Raw genomic sequence first — 16,009 nt, forward strand, 5'->3', positions numbered from 1 at the left:
GGCTCAGGTCATGATCTCTGCATCATAGAATCAAGCTCCACACTCAGCGGGGAGTCTGCTTCTCTCTCTCTTTCCTTCTGCCCCACAATGCTCTCATGTGCTCTCTCTCTAAAATAAGTAAATCTTAAAAAAAAAAAAAAAGTAAAATTGGGCTTATACCAAAAGTGGACTACTTTTAAAAACAGACATTCTGTTGATGAGCAAAATGCCCATCGCAGAATCAGCTGAGACTACCTAACAGGAATTTTGTCATCTTCCTTGAGTTTTTATCTTTTTGTCTCACATCATGAGATTTCTTAATTATTTGCTCCTCTGTCACTTCTAGAAGTCTCTGGAAGGGTCTAGTAAACTGAATAGCTTGCCATTGAGTCCCAAAGCGACTCAGTGCCAGGGAGATGGAGAATGATGAAGTAGAAGCGTAGTGTATATGGTGTGAGTATATCCAAGCTCTGCCGGAGACACAGTGGGATCCAGAGGAGGAGGAAAGCCTCATCATCATCCCCTCCCCTAGCTATCTTACCACTCCCTTGTGTCACTGTCTTCCCCACAGTCCCCCTCTGTCTACCATTCCCTGTGAACTCTTCCTATGCTCCCCACTGCTCCTTTTGTCCATCTTGTCTGACATGGAAGGTGGTTCTGTTCTGAGCTCTTTGGAGACCCACCGAAAGCTGAGCCTTAGTAATGTGATGACACGAAGGCTCATTGGCCCCCAGATGTTACTGACCCAATAGGACATACAGCACATGCCTGAGCCAGTGTGGTGCCAAGTGAGGATTCAGCCATTAGGGCCTCACACAGACTTGGTGAGGGCTCAGGGTGATTAAATTCTCTACAGTGTGTCCAAACATAGTGGATTTCCTCAATGCCCAGTTGCACGCCAGAACATTCTTTGCTGGAACATGGTCAGTCCAAAAAGGACTTCTGTTCCCATTGATATTCAAAGATAGCAAGATGACTCATATTGTTCCCTTCCCTTCCCCTAGCACAAATATAGCCAGCCTTATCTGTCCCATTTCCCATCACTGCTATTGGTAGATGGTTAGGGAGAGACAAGTTCTCTACTTCGTTCTGCTTCAGGCCTGGCTAGTAAGAGTCAAACCCTCATTTCAAAGGAAGAGTGGAACATATTTAGCTCTTTTATTTGTTTTTTAACCAAAGATTTTTTTTTTTTTTTTAAAGATTTATTTATTTATTTATTTGTCAGAGAGAGAGAGAGAGAGAGAGGAGCGAGAATGAGCACAAGCAGACAGAGTGGCAGGCAGAGGGAGAAGCAGGCTCCCTGCTGAGCAAGGAGCCTGATGTGGGACTCGATCCCAGGACGCTGGGATCATGACCTGAGCCGAAGGCAGCTGCTTAACCAACTGAGCCACCCAGGCGTCCCTTAACCAAAGATTTTGACAAATAAATATAAAATTGTACGTCCTGTTTTTCTCCTCTCTAAACTTCCCTGCCTCCCATCCATTGATTCTGGATTTAGTGTACTTTATATTTTAGTCTGTAATCCATACAGTGTTAGTTTTGTCAGAGAAATGCCTTTTCTTCTTCCTGGAATAAAGATGCTTTTTACAGTCAGGTCAGGGAGCTGTGACGTGGGGAGGGAAGGGAATACTCCTAGGCTCCTCTGACAGGTGTCTTCGTGGTCCACCACTTTGGGTCACTGAATGTTAGCTTGACATTTTAATGCCTATACTTTTTTTTTTTTTTTCTAAAAAGCACTAGTTTTATGGTTTGCAGTCCTCTACCTTGTCCCCCCGGGATTTAGCGCTCTGCCCTAGATCAGCTCATAATAAAAGGTTAGGTTTTCAGTACCCAAATAATGAGATGTCTTCTCTGGCTGCTTTTCTGAATATGTTATCCCTTCCTCATGGAGTAGAGAGGAGAAAATGCCTTCTAGACAAAACTGAGCACACAGCAACTGCGGCATGATTCCTTGGAGTTAGGGACAGTGGACAGCAGAGACTCTGGGAGTGAATCTTCAGGGCAACTAGGACTCTGGTTGATTATGGGGGAACTTTCTTTGTCTTGTCTCACAGCTGTCCCCTTTCAACATGCTGTCTTTAGAGCTGAGTCTTATAGGCTATTGAAATGGTAATCACCACGTTGGTGGATGGAGCTCGAGATGGTGGAGGTGGCTGAGGGACGTAGATGTGATGATGGTGGTGCAGGAGATGATAGTGATGGAGGTGGTGGAGGTGGAAGGGGTGATGACAACAGTGACAATGACAGTATCAGAGTAACAACCAGCAACCTATATTGAGTGTGCCCCCACCATTCTGGGAGCCTTACAACTCAAGTAGCCTTTACAGTAACCTTATAAGAGGGGTCCTGGTAATGCCCTGTGTGACAGAGATTCCGAGGCACAAGTAGATGAAGGGACATGTCCCTGTCCCACAGCCAAGTAGTGTGAAGGCCGGGGTTTGGCAGATGAAGCCTGACCCGAGCCCGTGCTCTTAACTGGTGTGTGACCCTGCCTCCCCATCAAAACCTTGATGGGAATGGGGGAGTAGCAGCTTTAATCTCTCTTTACGTCTTCAGCGCCCAGCTCAGTAACACTCACCAAGCAGCGTGTGCTGGTGTAAGTTCATCATTGGGTGCCCACGTGTTGTACATCGCGCTGACAGTTACTTTGGAGTATCGTGCAGATACTAGTTCGAAGCTTATGATGTAGGCTGTAGGTTTTGACTAACAGTTTGAGGATTCACATGCCTTTTTCTCTTTCCTTCTTACTGAGGACTTGCCTCTGTCCCTTTTAAATTTGTGGTGCGCATTACATGTTTTTGGAGAAGAGAGACCAAGAAGGCTGGCATGTGCTGTATCTTAGCTATATGAAGTTTGGAAGTGGCTGAAGTGGCTTGTAAAAGTCAAGTAAGAAAAGACCTACAGCTGGGGGTGCGTTGCCTTGCCTCCTGCGGTTGCTTGGCACTTGCAGACCTCATGGGGCTGGTGTCGACCCGGGGAGGAGCTCCCAGAGCAGGGGCCGGGGGCTGCGGCCATGCTGGCTTTGCGGACTCCGTGAGACTTCTGCTCTGGCTGGTTCAGGAGGATGGAAAGGACTCGACTGAGCCTCTGGTCTGTGTTAATTCCCTTCTGTTGAAGAATTGACACATGGACAATCTCATTTAATATAGAAGATACTTTTAATGAAAGGTTTTCACTCTAATTATGGCTGTTGTGATGAGCACCGGGTGTTGGATGGGAAGTGTTGAATTTCTCTGTTGTACACCTGAAACTAACATTACACTATATGTTGACTAACTAGAATTTAAATAAAAACTTAAAAAAAAAAAAGAAAGAAAAGGCAAAAGCTGAGAAGCAGCCTAGTTATCCTGGAGAACACCCCAAACACGGAATTGGTAGAATTTCTGAAAATGGGTGTGAGGCGTAGAGACAAAAAGAGAAGGACCAACTGGAAAAAAAAAATCAACCAACCAACCAATCAACATGACTGTGTTCAGAGATTGTAACTTGATGTTTTCAAGGTTTATCCATAAATCATCTCACTTGATAATGACCACGATTCTGTGAGGTGGCAGGATCAGTATGATTTTTCTCAGTTCATTAATATTAATAATAATGGGTAGTCTTTATTAAGAACTCAGTGTGTGCCAGACACTGTGCCAAATGCCTTACGTGCATGTCACTGCTGGATCCCATCAGGCGGGTCTGACCGGTCACCCGCTGTTCTGGCTGAGGAAGTGTTGCTAACCTGGGCAGAGCCACGCTGTCGTCAGAGGAAAGCATCGGTATTTTTCTTGTACAAATAAGAAACTAAGACCCAGAGAGGTCTTGAATCCTGCCACTTAGTCCTGCCGGAGTGGGGAGTACCAGTCCGGGATGAGCGACGATCGCCTCTGGGTTTTCTTGAACCGTCTGGTGCATGTTTCACATCTCCCACCCGTGCCAGCGGCACGTGACAACCAGATTCTCCAGGTACTGGTAGAAGGTCTTTGAGTGGGCAACCCTAGAGGGGCCAGGCCCTTGACTTTCTCGTGTACCTAGAGATGGGCAGTGAGCCAAAGCTTCCTGGAGGAGGGAATGAGGAGGGACCCAAGGGCGGCTTCTCATCTCAGGATGTGGTGCTTGTTCTCTTTTCTTGCAGAAGGTGGACGTGCCTGTGATGCTGCGGCTGCTCAGGGAGCAGAGGATGTTCATGATCCAGACCATCGCCCAGTACAAGTTTGTCTACCAAGTGCTCGTCCAGTTCCTCCAAAACTCCAGACTCATTTAACCCCCCCGACCCAGCTCCTGCAAGAGGACCCAGCTCCGTCGTGCAGACGGGGAGGCACCCCCAGACAGCATCTCCCCCTGAGGGGCGTGGATGGCCAGAGCAGGCAGGTCATGGGCTCCCTGAGGACAGGAGCCGAGAGCATTCACAAACATCATAGATTATTTTATATGAGATAATTTATTTTTTTCCCCTTTGGGATAACTTTTGTGAATCATTGTAATTCAGTTTTCACAATAATATAGTACTTTTCATTTGAACCCTATTTTGACTGATCTGCATTGTAAATATGGCAGTAGGAAGGGCTGTCTGGTAGATCATCTGGAGTACAGAGGCATAAAGGGAAGACATCTCTAGTGAAGTTGCGGCCAGATGGGTAACTGACCCTGAAATTCATCAGCCTGATCTTCACATCCAAATCCAACATGGCAAGAAAATTAATTTGTTCTAAAATAAAAAGATAGGGGCCAAGGCCCTTCCCTGAAGGGAAAAAACAACAACAAAAAAACCCCCACTATTCTCTTATATTTGGGGGCTCATGAGCCTTGATGGCCAGTGGCCTCCCTTCTTCCTTTCTGCCCTCATGCTCAGCAGTTCAAGTTAAAGACAGGAACAGCCGTCATCCAGGCTGAGCGAGGAGCTCTGTGCTGTACCTTTCTCAGCGCTCCCTTCTCTTGGAGTCCGGAGCCTGTGTTCCCTGCCAGGGAAGCGCCCTCCACCACTACTGCTCCCTGTTTGCTCAGCGGGCCCCAGTCCGGTGGTCTTTGAGGCTCTGGGCCAGGCCATCTGTGCAGCTAGGCCTCCTGCCTGATTGAGGGAAGATAATGGACCCGAGTGGGAAGAGAAAGGAGACGGGTAGGCTCTTGATATCATTTTTTATTTAAATAGGCTTTGTGTGCTGGACAGAGGCGTGAAGGTCGAGGTGCTGGGTACATTCTGTCTTTCCATCAGTCACCAAGTCACTGGAAATGCTGTGAAGGGAACAGTTGGAAAAGCTGATTGATGGGGGCTGTTTGGCACTCAGGTGGCGGGGCCCCGGCCAAGAAGCGCGCTGGGAGGCCCCTCCCAGCTGTGCGGCTCTCGCTGCAGGCTTTGGCCTGTAGGGGCAGCGCTAAGCCCACTCGGGACCCTGTCCTCCACTTTTTGGCCACTGGATGCAAGATGCGGGGTTCTGTCTCACACGAAGCCCTTTACTGCTTCCCTGTTCTCCGTGCACCCCCCTCTCCGGGCACTTCACGGCTCGCCTCTGTGTGTCTCCTCCAGAGCCTACGCTGGTCATTGACCTGAATTTCTTAGGTCGGTACGCGGCAAATCGTGCCACACCTTTTCCCTCTAGCTGGATTTTAGGACTTCGCTTCTCTCCTTAGTTCCTTCTTGAATGCAACTTTCATACCGTGGCTTTGTTCTTAGAATTGGCATTTGTGGGTGTCCCCTTACATAAGCTTTCCTCTGCTGCCGCCTTTTTTTGTTTTGTTTTTCCTGAGCTGAACGTGTTCAGAAAGAATGGCGTCAGGTCAGCCAGGAAGAGCGAGCCCGTGTGACCTCCGGTTACCCGTGGCCCCAGAGGGCGTGGAAGGGGATTCCCGGTGAACTGCTTTGGAGCCGAAGCCCGCTCCGTTTCACACCGGGCCAGGGGCTGTGGCGGTGGTTCTCTCACTTGGACTCAGAGCACCTGGCGAGGAAGGGCCTCCTCTCTTCTACTCCCAAGTCTGAAGCATCAGTCAAGGAGGGTACCTTCAACTAAGCTCTCGAGATTCTGAAATTTACGTGTGCGTTCTAGAAAAGAAAACCATGAGTCTGCCCTACACTTTGAACGGCACAGAGCTCCTCACCCTCACCAGGAGACACCTGGAGCTTGGATCATCCACAGGCAAAGAGGTATCTGTTTCCTTTCCTTGGACACTTTTGCATCCTCAGGATAGTCTGCCGTTTGGGATGTTTTCACAGTTGGTCTGCAGCTCCCGGCTTCTCGGATGATCATCAGTACTTCTGTTCCGTCTCTCCGGCCCCCAGCGCGGGCACTGTGAGATCGAGTCTCACGTGGGCAGCATGTAGAGCCGCTGCCTCTTTGAGCTCATCACACCTGCTCTTCCTTTCAACCCGCCCGCTGCTCTCACTTTGTGCTACGGGAGTAGTCGTTAATGCACACAACGCCGGGAAGGGGTAGGTTTGCTGTCCAGTCGCCTCACCAAAGTTTCTGTCGAAACCCAAAGGAAACCACTTGAAAGTTACTCCACATATTTCACTTTTAAAAACAAATGTTTTGGGTTCTGTCGCGCATTCTGCATTCATTTTCCCCATCTCCAGCGAATGCCAGCACAGCTCCTGTGAAATCAGCAGCAGGCGGCGAAAGTCCTTCTAGTGGCATCTGCATAATAATTGCACAGAGATGCTTTATATCTGGGAAGCAGGCCAAGGAATAAACCTTGAAGCAAAGTGTATTAAATTAGTTATCTAGTTAGAGCTTTTGGACTGAGTTCCTGATGATGGATCAAGTCTGAAGCTGGAGCTGTCAGGGCCTATTTTTTTTCTGTTTGGATTTGAAGAGAGAAAATTAAAAAGGAGGAGGGGGGAGAGACCATCTTGCAAGCAAAGCCATTCACCACTTTGGGGCCTCTGGTTTTTAAGTTTTCCAGTGGAAATGTTTCATTTCTGTGGCCCGCACTCATTCGGACACAGGGAGCCCGCATTTGTCCTTGTTTGCCGTGGTCCCTGGATGGCGGGGGCCGAGTCTGATGTCTTCATCCTTGAGCGGAGCTTAGCTGAGCCTACTGGTTCCCTTGGGCTCTAAGGAGACACCACCTTTCGTAGGATTTATGTTTAACGCACCTCTTTCCTTGGCTAGGAGGTAAAAGGATTTGGCTGCATTCGAGAGCGATGCCAAACGTTGATTTCTTTACAGGAGAGGAAAGAGGAATGAGCTCCTCTTCTCAGTGAGTGGGCAGCAGCAAGACTGGGAAAGGGGAAAACCTCTCAACATGGAATATTTTGAGCACTGTGCTTCCAAGGAGCTTAAATGGAGAGAATTTTACTTTTACAAACTTTATGATCCTAGATTTAGATTAAGAAGAGGAACCATGATTTATCTATGATTTGATTTTTCCTGTGATTTACATCTCATTGCTTGTCTTGGAGACTCACGTGGCTGTCTCCGGTCCCTTCTTCCACCAGCCCGGTCGGAGGGGCTCTGTGGGCCCCGTCGAAGAGGTTCCTGTGGGACCTGACCACCGGCTTTCCCAGTGCTCTCTTCTTTATCTTGTCTACTCTTAGCTTTTGAGGTTCAGTTTTGGACTCCAGGGCGTGCAGGAGGTCAGCATTGTTACCAGCTGCCTACTTCTCTCATCTTTTTAGCTTAATTACAGGTTGACCATAGGAAATTGACAGTAGCTAGACCATTTTTTGTTACAGTGACAGAAAACTCACATGAATCAACCTAATCTATACAACATTTTTCTTCCCCGATATAGTAAGGTCCCAGCACACCGTATGTCATTTCTCCGCAGAAGTGCAAATGAACAGGAAAGCATGTGAAATGGGCAGCTTGGCCTTGCTGTGGTGAGCTTTGCCCTCAGTGCACAGGTCACCTCCTGGGACTGGGAAGTCACTCTTTGCAGAGATGTTAGTACACCTAGCTGTTAGAATGTTCTCATAGGCAGCGCTGGCCATCAGGCACATCACTGTGGGGTTTTCGGCTGCCCTCTTTTGACATACAATCTGTGTTAGCCCAGTGGTCACAGCACATGGCGTGTGGGCCTGAAGGTGTCCGCAGCCAGAAAGTAGTGTGTGCTTTCAAATCTCATTCCTCCACTTCTGGTGATATGTCTGATGGTGAAAGCAGGTATAACTATTGACTTACTTTCTGGGGAGATGTGTCCACCATTTTGAGATGGGGGGAGTGCCATGGAGCTGAGACACAAGGGACAGGACTGGGTCAGACCCACGTGACTATTACTCTGTTCCTCCTTCTTCCTCCATTTTGGCAAAAGCTCTTGGGGGTCCTAGAGGAGGAAATTTCCAGAAGTACCGAGTAATCACTGTTGGGGTCCTTAGGTGGCCCTGTGTGGGCAAATCTGCTTCCTCACGTTTTACCAAAGACTCTGCTGCTGCCCTGTTTTGCTTTGTTCCTATTATTTTATCAGCTCTATTCCTATGATTTTTCAGGCTTTTAGTGATTTCTTTTTGTGAACAAATTAGCCACTCAGCTACTTTTTCTACTGCTTCCAGGAGAAATTCGGGTTTTCCATGGACACTGCACAAGTTTCCCAGTGGCCTACAGCATTCTGGATGACAAATTACTTGGCCCTATAGGATGGAAATAATCTTAGTTGGCCCTATAGGGTGGAAATCTCTAAGATGTTAAATTACATTTGAAACTTCTCTTGGATGCTGTGCAAGAAAACAGAACGGTTCTTGTTTCTGCCTCGGCTCCCTAGACATCTGGGGGCAAAAGACCTTAGTGATACCTTCTTTGAAAGTAACAACAATGTGCCTGGGAGAGATGTGAGGGTACAGCCAATCAAATCTGCCCATCCAAAGATGTTGCCCCCAAATCACTGTTATTCATAGGATCCCACAAAACTCCATAGCCAGCTTGTCTAATATGTAACCCTTTTCCTGCCTGTGCTCACGTTCTGCGTTTGGGTGATAAGCTCAGGTGGCTGAGCAGTTGTGTTCTGCCTACTTTTCTTATCTCTTAGCTAAATAGGACTGCATCTTCTGCAAGGTCAGACAAAAAATGTTCCCTATGGATATGTCCTTGAGCCTGGCATATGGAGTGTCTGGCCTCCATCAACTGCATGAGACCGGATAGCTTATTGTTGGGGGCAGTGACGTCGGAGGGTGTGTATCAGTTCCTGCTGTGCAGAGTTCAAACATAAGTTCAGGGACCTTTTGTGACAAGGCAGGAGGTGGTGTGCGGCCTGGCCATGACGAGCATCTGCGTCGAAGGTCCCTGTTTCTTCTGTGGTGCTCGGGCTGTCAGGATCATTCTTTCCCAAAGATGCCATAAGCTTGCCCAGGGAAGTTATAAACGGGAAGAGGAAGAGGGAGGGCATCTCAGAGCAGCCCTGAAGTTGCTATCCAAAAAAATGTACCGGTTCACAAATAATTTTCTGAACTCTGGAACGTCTCCTGCTTTCTGCTTCCTGCTCTGTGCGGCCGGAGGGATGGAAAGCGCGTGGTGGCAGCCCGAGGAAAGACGGGGCTGCGGGTTTGTGGTCTGTTTCACCCTTCCTCGTGGTTTCAAACAGCCCTCGCCACTGTGGTGGAGCTCGCTGAAGGTCAGGGGTTCGGGCGTGTGCCTGGGGGTGCCATCGCCCCTCGCCCGCTGGCAGCTTTGCCTTTCTGTGCGGCCTCATTAGCGGAGGGTCCTGCCTCCCCAGCCCCTGGTGTCCACAGCCCCAGCCCCTGCGCGTCGCCATCATCTCCTGCCCTCTGGGGGACAGTCGCCGACCTTGTTCCCGTTGGTGAACATTTCGTGTTTATGATCAGGGCACAAAAATGGGGAGGAGGTCAGTACAGCGACAGCAGTGGCTCCTTGTCTCACTGGGGGGCATGGGCAGGACTGGTTTGTGACATCGCCTTCATTCCAAGAGCACCTCGCTGGCTTAGGCTCTGCTGACCTCTCCTTTTGCTTTATGGGTCCACTCTCTCCTGGCTTTCCTTTCCCCACCCTTTGGCACAAACCCTACAAAATAGTTCAGTCTTGTATAGAATCACTCTCTTAAGCTGCCCTAAATTACATAATTAGGAAATCTAAATTTAAGTTTTAAAAGCTTACTAAGTTTGAAGGAACAAGATCTGGCAAATGGAAAGAATGAGAACGAATGAAAAATGGGCACCCGGTGGCTCCGTCGGTTAAAACTGTCTGCCTTTGGCTCAGATCATGATCCCAGGGACCTGGGATTGAGCCCCAAGTTAGGTTCCCTGCTCAGTGGGGAGCCTGCTTCTCCCTCCGCCCCTCACCCCACTGGTGCTCTCCCTCTTGCTCTTTCTCAAATAAAATCTTTAGAAAATTGTCATCAACCAAGAAGTTGCCTTGGTGGTAGACACTGTCACTCCTCGGTACGGGGGTGGGGGGGTGGGGGTGGGGATGATGGATTTGATCATCAGTCCTGTCTGGAGCAAGGATTGTAGCAGTGGTGCTTTCTGTGTCTTTGGAGGTGAACTTCCGTGCATTCCCAGGGGCTGCATTTGGCAGTGACGTGTGCGGTCAGATTCATTTGTGTCCATCTTCCTGCCCTGACCCCCGCTCCGTGGGGCACGGCCTCTTCACCGGGAGGGGCTGATGTGGTGCCGCCGGGAAAGGGCGGGGTGCGCCAGGAGCCGGACCCACCCGTTGTTTGGTGATCAGTTCTCCGCTGTCCCAGGAGGGGCCACTCTGTGCCCTGTCTGTTGTTTCTCCCCAGCCTCCTCCTCCCCGGAAACCCAGATGCCTTCTCACCCTCACCGGACTGCAGGTTTCCAGGAGAAAGCTGAAAAGAGGGGGCGGGGGGCTTTTTGTGCCTTGGGGAGGGGGGTAGAACCATTTTGCTAAAATCTCAGGAATCCGGTTTGGAGTCAGGGTAGCTCTCAGCGCAGGGGAGCCTGGCGCTCTCCGCGTTCCTCAGGGGTCTCCCCCCCCCCCGCCCCCCAACTACAGTGTTAGCTAGTAACTCCCTGCAGCAGCGGCCCAGCCCAGCCCGGCCCCGCAGCTGGAATTCAGAGCCTTTGTGGTTTTTTTTTTTTTTTTTTCAGCGTGAACACTGTAAAACGTTACTGCCACTTCCCTTAACTAAACTTTCTTGCCAGTTTGGAATCTTAAAAATCTAGTAACCACATACCCTTTCAAAAGTAAGGTTACTCTTCATCAGAGATGATTTCCTGTCTGTCCTGTGCTCCTTCATATCGTCAGCTGCCATGCTTGAGGATTCTTAAATGGGGAGAATGAAAACAGTTTACATATGCAGATGACTATTTAAACATATAACCTTGTATTATTCGTGTTACATCAAACACCAGGCCGGCGCGGTTTGTTCCACTGGACTTCTTGTTCTGTTACTTAACTCAGTATTTTGACGCTTTCCTTGTCTTGTGTTCTATAAGATGTTGTGAATTGTTGTATCATTCAAAACAATTGGCATTTCATAGGTTTCCTTTTGAAACCATGTGCGGACAACTCCCCAGCTTAGACATCAGTTTTTTCTGAAGGCCTAGAAGCCTTCGGGACTCCTAGGGGTGGGTCAGTCCAGCGGGGCTGGCTGCCGTGAGCTGACCTGGAAATGTAGCCGTCTAGGATTGCTGTTGCTGGGAGCATTCCAGGCCGGGACTGGGGGTCCCGACACCACCTGTTTCTCCCCTTGGTGGCCACTGGCTACCTGGCAAGATACAAGTCCAGTCAAACGGGCTGTAAGGGGAGAGGGGGCGTGAAAAAGTTATAGGACATTCCCTAAGTCAGGGAGTGATTTATTAATATTCGTGACAACTTTAATTTGGTATAGTCTCTCTCTCAATTTAATAATATTGAAAGCCTTAAACTATGCATGCTATTCTATGTGCTTTTTTATATCAGTAAATAAGCTTATGCTTGCCAGTTTTGTACACAATTATGAGGTGTGTAAAACTGACTTTTGACAGTATTTTTTGCACTGTTATCTGTTTTTATAAAGTCTTTCGATAGTGGTCCTAGTTGGATATTGTTTGTTCTCACGACCCTTGTCATTGCTGTAAAATGTTTCATATGTGCCTTTACAAATGTGAGATCTTTATTCTAACTTTTTTTGTAAAAGATATCTATTGACTTCCATATGCAATAAACTTTTTTTTTTTTCTCCAGAGAAAATAGTTGAATCTTCTCTCTTCTGTGTCATACATGTTTGCATTAGATGAAAGCACCTACATCCTTTACATTTAGGATTGTTTTCATAGGCAAAAGTATCTGGTAAAATCTTTTTCACTGTTTTAAAACCTGTTTATCTCTACCCACTTTTCATTCCTGTATAACTCAATCATACTGAAGAATTCGTTTGAAATTTCCAAAGTTGTCAGTTATCTAAAAAAAAAAAAAAAAAAAAAAAAAAAAGCACCTGCCCAGGGCCATCACTTGGAATGACAAATACACAGAAAGGGATCTTTCCCCCCAGCGCCGTGATAACCCTGATCAAGCACCAAGTCCCCTCCCCCAGCTGTCACTTCCTCAGACCCCAGACTGTCCACATGGAAACGGCAGGGCCCCGGCTGCTCTGGGACACCCATATTCTTAGTTTGTCCTTCAATAGCTCCTGTCTAGGTTTTGAAAAGGCTGCGCTGCCCATGTTTTTGCCCCGTCAACTGCCGGAGACATCCACAGTGAAGCCCTGGTGAGGACGGGGGCCGCTATGTATGTGTCCTTTGAGGAGAAACAGGACACTACAGTCACTTCCCCTCGTCGCTCCACAAGGAGTCCCCTCACGGAGGCCGCAGCGTATTCCAGGCCGCGTAAGTGAGAATACCGTGAGCCCCTCCGGGTGTCGCCTCCTCAAACATAGAAATAGTTCTGTGTGTATGTTGACGGGGGCAGCAAAGCAATGAACAGTTCTTGAAAGAAAAACTCCATAACGTTAAAAAAAAAAAAATGATAAGAGACAAAGTGCTGGTGGAAATGGAGAGAAGCAGAATGAAAAGAGGTACATACACTAGTTTGTTTTCTCTTTCATGGACTGAGTACACGGACTCGGTATATTTTCTTTGGATAACAACAGAAAGAGTCTTATCATATAATTTTGAGATAAACAGGTCTACTGGTGGTTCCTGTTTTATCTCCAGACTGTTAGCGGAGCTGAGGAAGGAAATTTTTTAAGAAAGAAGAAAACCCAGAGAGCAAAAGATAAGTGTAAGGAAAACATTCACAGCCATGCAATGAAATGACAAAAGCAGGGTCAGATATGTCGATTTTGAGATTTTACATCTTGATAAAAACAAATGGGAAAACGTTATCTGACTTACCAGTTAAGCATGATGGAAGAAAAGAGCTCATTCGTAACAGCTGTGGAAAACACAGACTCTAGGAATGAAGATCCGTGGGTAGGACCTATATAAACAAAGCCTAGGGGCGCCTGGGTGGCTCAGTGGGTTAAAGCCTCTGCCTTCAGCTCCGGCCATGGTCCCCAGGTCCTGGGATCGAGCCCCGCGTCGGGCTCTCTGCTCAGCAGGGAGCCTGCTTCCTCCTCTCTCTCTGCCTGCCTCTCTGCCTACTTGTGATCTCTGTCTGTCAAATAAATAAATAAAATCTTTAAAAAAACAAAACAAAGCCTAACCGTTTAGAGGCAAAACAAACTGATAAACTCACCGCATTCTTGGATAGAAAGACTCACATTCCAGAGAAGCTGGCGCCTGCGCATCACTCACTCTCAGTGCAGGTCTAAATACCGAACAGCACTTTCTCGGGGAAGGAGGGAAAGACCAAGGGCGGCTTGGCCCAATGATGCTCAAGGACTACGGAGGCTACACATGGGAGAACGGTCAGAACAAGCCAAGAGAACACGGAGGACAAGCCCTACTAGATACTAAAAGTTTCTCAGTGCCGCAATAATTGAGACTACAGAAACAAACCTAACTCTTTAAGGGCCGATAATGGGACTGTTTCAGATCAGCAGAGGAAAATCAGTCCATCCATGCTGCTGCCGTAAGCGGCTAGCCACTCTGGAAATTAAAAATTTTAAAGAGTACGACTGGATCTCTTCCTATTAAATTCCAGGCAAAGCAAAGACTTTAAAAATTGTGTTATTTCCTTTCTTCATTTAAAGATGAAAACATTTCCTTTTCTTCACTTAACGATGAAAACTTTCTATAGCAAGTGTCGTGAAAAATAAAGTGAATGGCCAACCAGGGAAAAAACATTTACAGGACACGGCAAAGAGCTAAGATTCCAAAATATATTGAGCTCTTATAAATTAATATGACGGGGTGCCTGGGTGGCTCAGTCGGTTAAGCACCAGACCCTTGATTTTGATCGCAGGGTCGTGAGATCAAACCCTGTGGCCAGCCCTGTGTTCAGTGGGGAGTCTGCTTCAGAGTCTCCCTCTGCCCCTCCCCCCGCTAAGAAAAAGTCTTTAAAAAATAAAATATTATGAGAGACATGATTAGCAAGATAGGCAACGACTGTGAATATCGAGTTGTGGAAGAAAAGCGGGAATTCCTAAGTATAGGGGACAGTGTCCCATCTCATCGGTACATGCATAGCAAACAGTAATTCACACGGTAGACCGGCAAAACCATTTCAAACAGTGCATTGTTACGACAGTAGAGGAAAACAAATACTGCAAACATTGTATCTTCTTGGTACCCGATGCAGTTTTTTAAAAAGGAAATGTGGCCAGAATTAATCAGATTTTAAAAGTTTTCATGCCCGGATCCTGGAATTCCACGTCTAGGAATCTAGCCCCCAAAGCAAACTTCTGCGTTGACCACTGTGCCTCGTGGCACTGTTCCTCGTAACAGCAACCTGGAACAACCACGTGTCCATAAACAGAAGGAGTAAATTATGACCCAGTCAGTGCCATGTTCTGACTCTGGCTAATCTGCAAAGGCTGGAGTGCGAAGAGGTCCATCTTGTTAAGTCGGAGAAAGAGATCCTAAAACAATAGCTCAGCACCATTCTGCCTTTTTCGAATCTCTTTGCACACACACCTTACGTGGGCGCGGGGAGAACTGGGACCGCATCAGCGCACGGTTTCCAGCGGTCACCTCTGGAGAGTCGGACTGGAGAAGAAAGAACCAACAGCTTGTTTTCTCCAGTATTTCCATTTTTTGAGAAAGTATTACTTTCCTAACATTTACAAAACCTATGGGGGTGGGGGGGGGTTGGCGTCTAAACTTATTTTTGGGTTTCCTCCAGAGTCAGTCAGCATTCTCCAAACACTATGCTCCCTGGAGCCAGGCCCCAGGCCTCACTCCTCTCTCTCCGCACTTGGAGTGTTCTGCATACAGTAGGTGTTCAGTAAGCCCCTTACTGCACTTCACTGAACAAGAGAATGCATTCTGCCTGCTGAATCCCCGCTGTGTGCAGTTAGCCCTGTGTGTGTGACACACGTGCACGTGTGAGATGTGTGCATGTGGGTATCGATGAGGCCGGAAGCGTAAGGTGCAGGATTACAGCCGTTCAAGCTGCTTGTGGCTCACGAATATGGAGGAAAACTCAAGTGCAGACTCCATCAGGCTTTAATTATTACCAGTGGGGAAGTGCGTCTCTTTGGACCGCAGGAGCCTCCTCCAGGAAACAGGCGGCCTGGGGGGTGCGGGCGGTCGGGCTGGGCCTTCGGAGGCGTTGCTAGCAAACAGCGCCCAGGTTGCTGCCCTCCGGGCTGTGGGAAGCCGGATTCCCGCTGGCCATGCAGGGACCGATTAGTGTTTGCTCCATAACACAGAGTTGGTAAGGAAAAAAATTTTTTTTCCTTCTCCAGCTTACCCTGGAGGGCTTCCAAACAAGGAGAGTCCTGCATGAGAACAATCAGCAGAGTGAGGAATGGAAAGTCTGCTTTCAGATAGAGGAGGGGGGAAAAAAGCGCCAAGAAAGCGAAGCAAGGCACCTTTATACGTTAAAGGGATTCCAGATACTAGACCGAAGCCTCAAAACAGACGCTGTCCCCCGCCAGGGTGGGGCACTCGGGTGACTTCATTGCACCTTCTTTCTTCCTCCAAGGTCACCGAGCCCTGAGAGCCAGTGCAGGCTGAACCCCGACGCAGCACGGCGGTGACTGCCCCTCCCGGACCCAGCTCCCACCGCCGCTGTGAGCTCCTCCCCGCACAGAAGAAAAGACAAACTTCAAA

The 16,009-nt window shown here is 48.1% G+C and overlaps 1 protein-coding gene across 1 annotated transcript in view; it reads left to right on the forward strand.

Annotated features, from left to right (window-relative positions):
* PTPN14 (protein tyrosine phosphatase non-receptor type 14) overlaps positions 1-4,713 on the forward strand; it is a 100,864-nt gene extending 96,151 nt beyond the window's left edge. Inside the window, exon 18 of the mRNA XM_080823821.1 lies at positions 4,100-4,713. Within this exon, the coding sequence (XP_080679947.1) occupies positions 4,100-4,228 (129 nt within the window). The 3' untranslated portion in view covers positions 4,229-4,713. The remainder of the gene's footprint in view (positions 1-4,099) is intronic.
* The last annotated feature ends 11,296 nt before the right edge of the window (positions 4,714-16,009 follow it).

This window comes from Martes martes (assembly GCF_963455335.1).
Source record: "Martes martes genome assembly, chromosome: 15".
NCBI lineage: Eukaryota > Metazoa > Chordata > Mammalia > Carnivora > Mustelidae > Martes > Martes martes.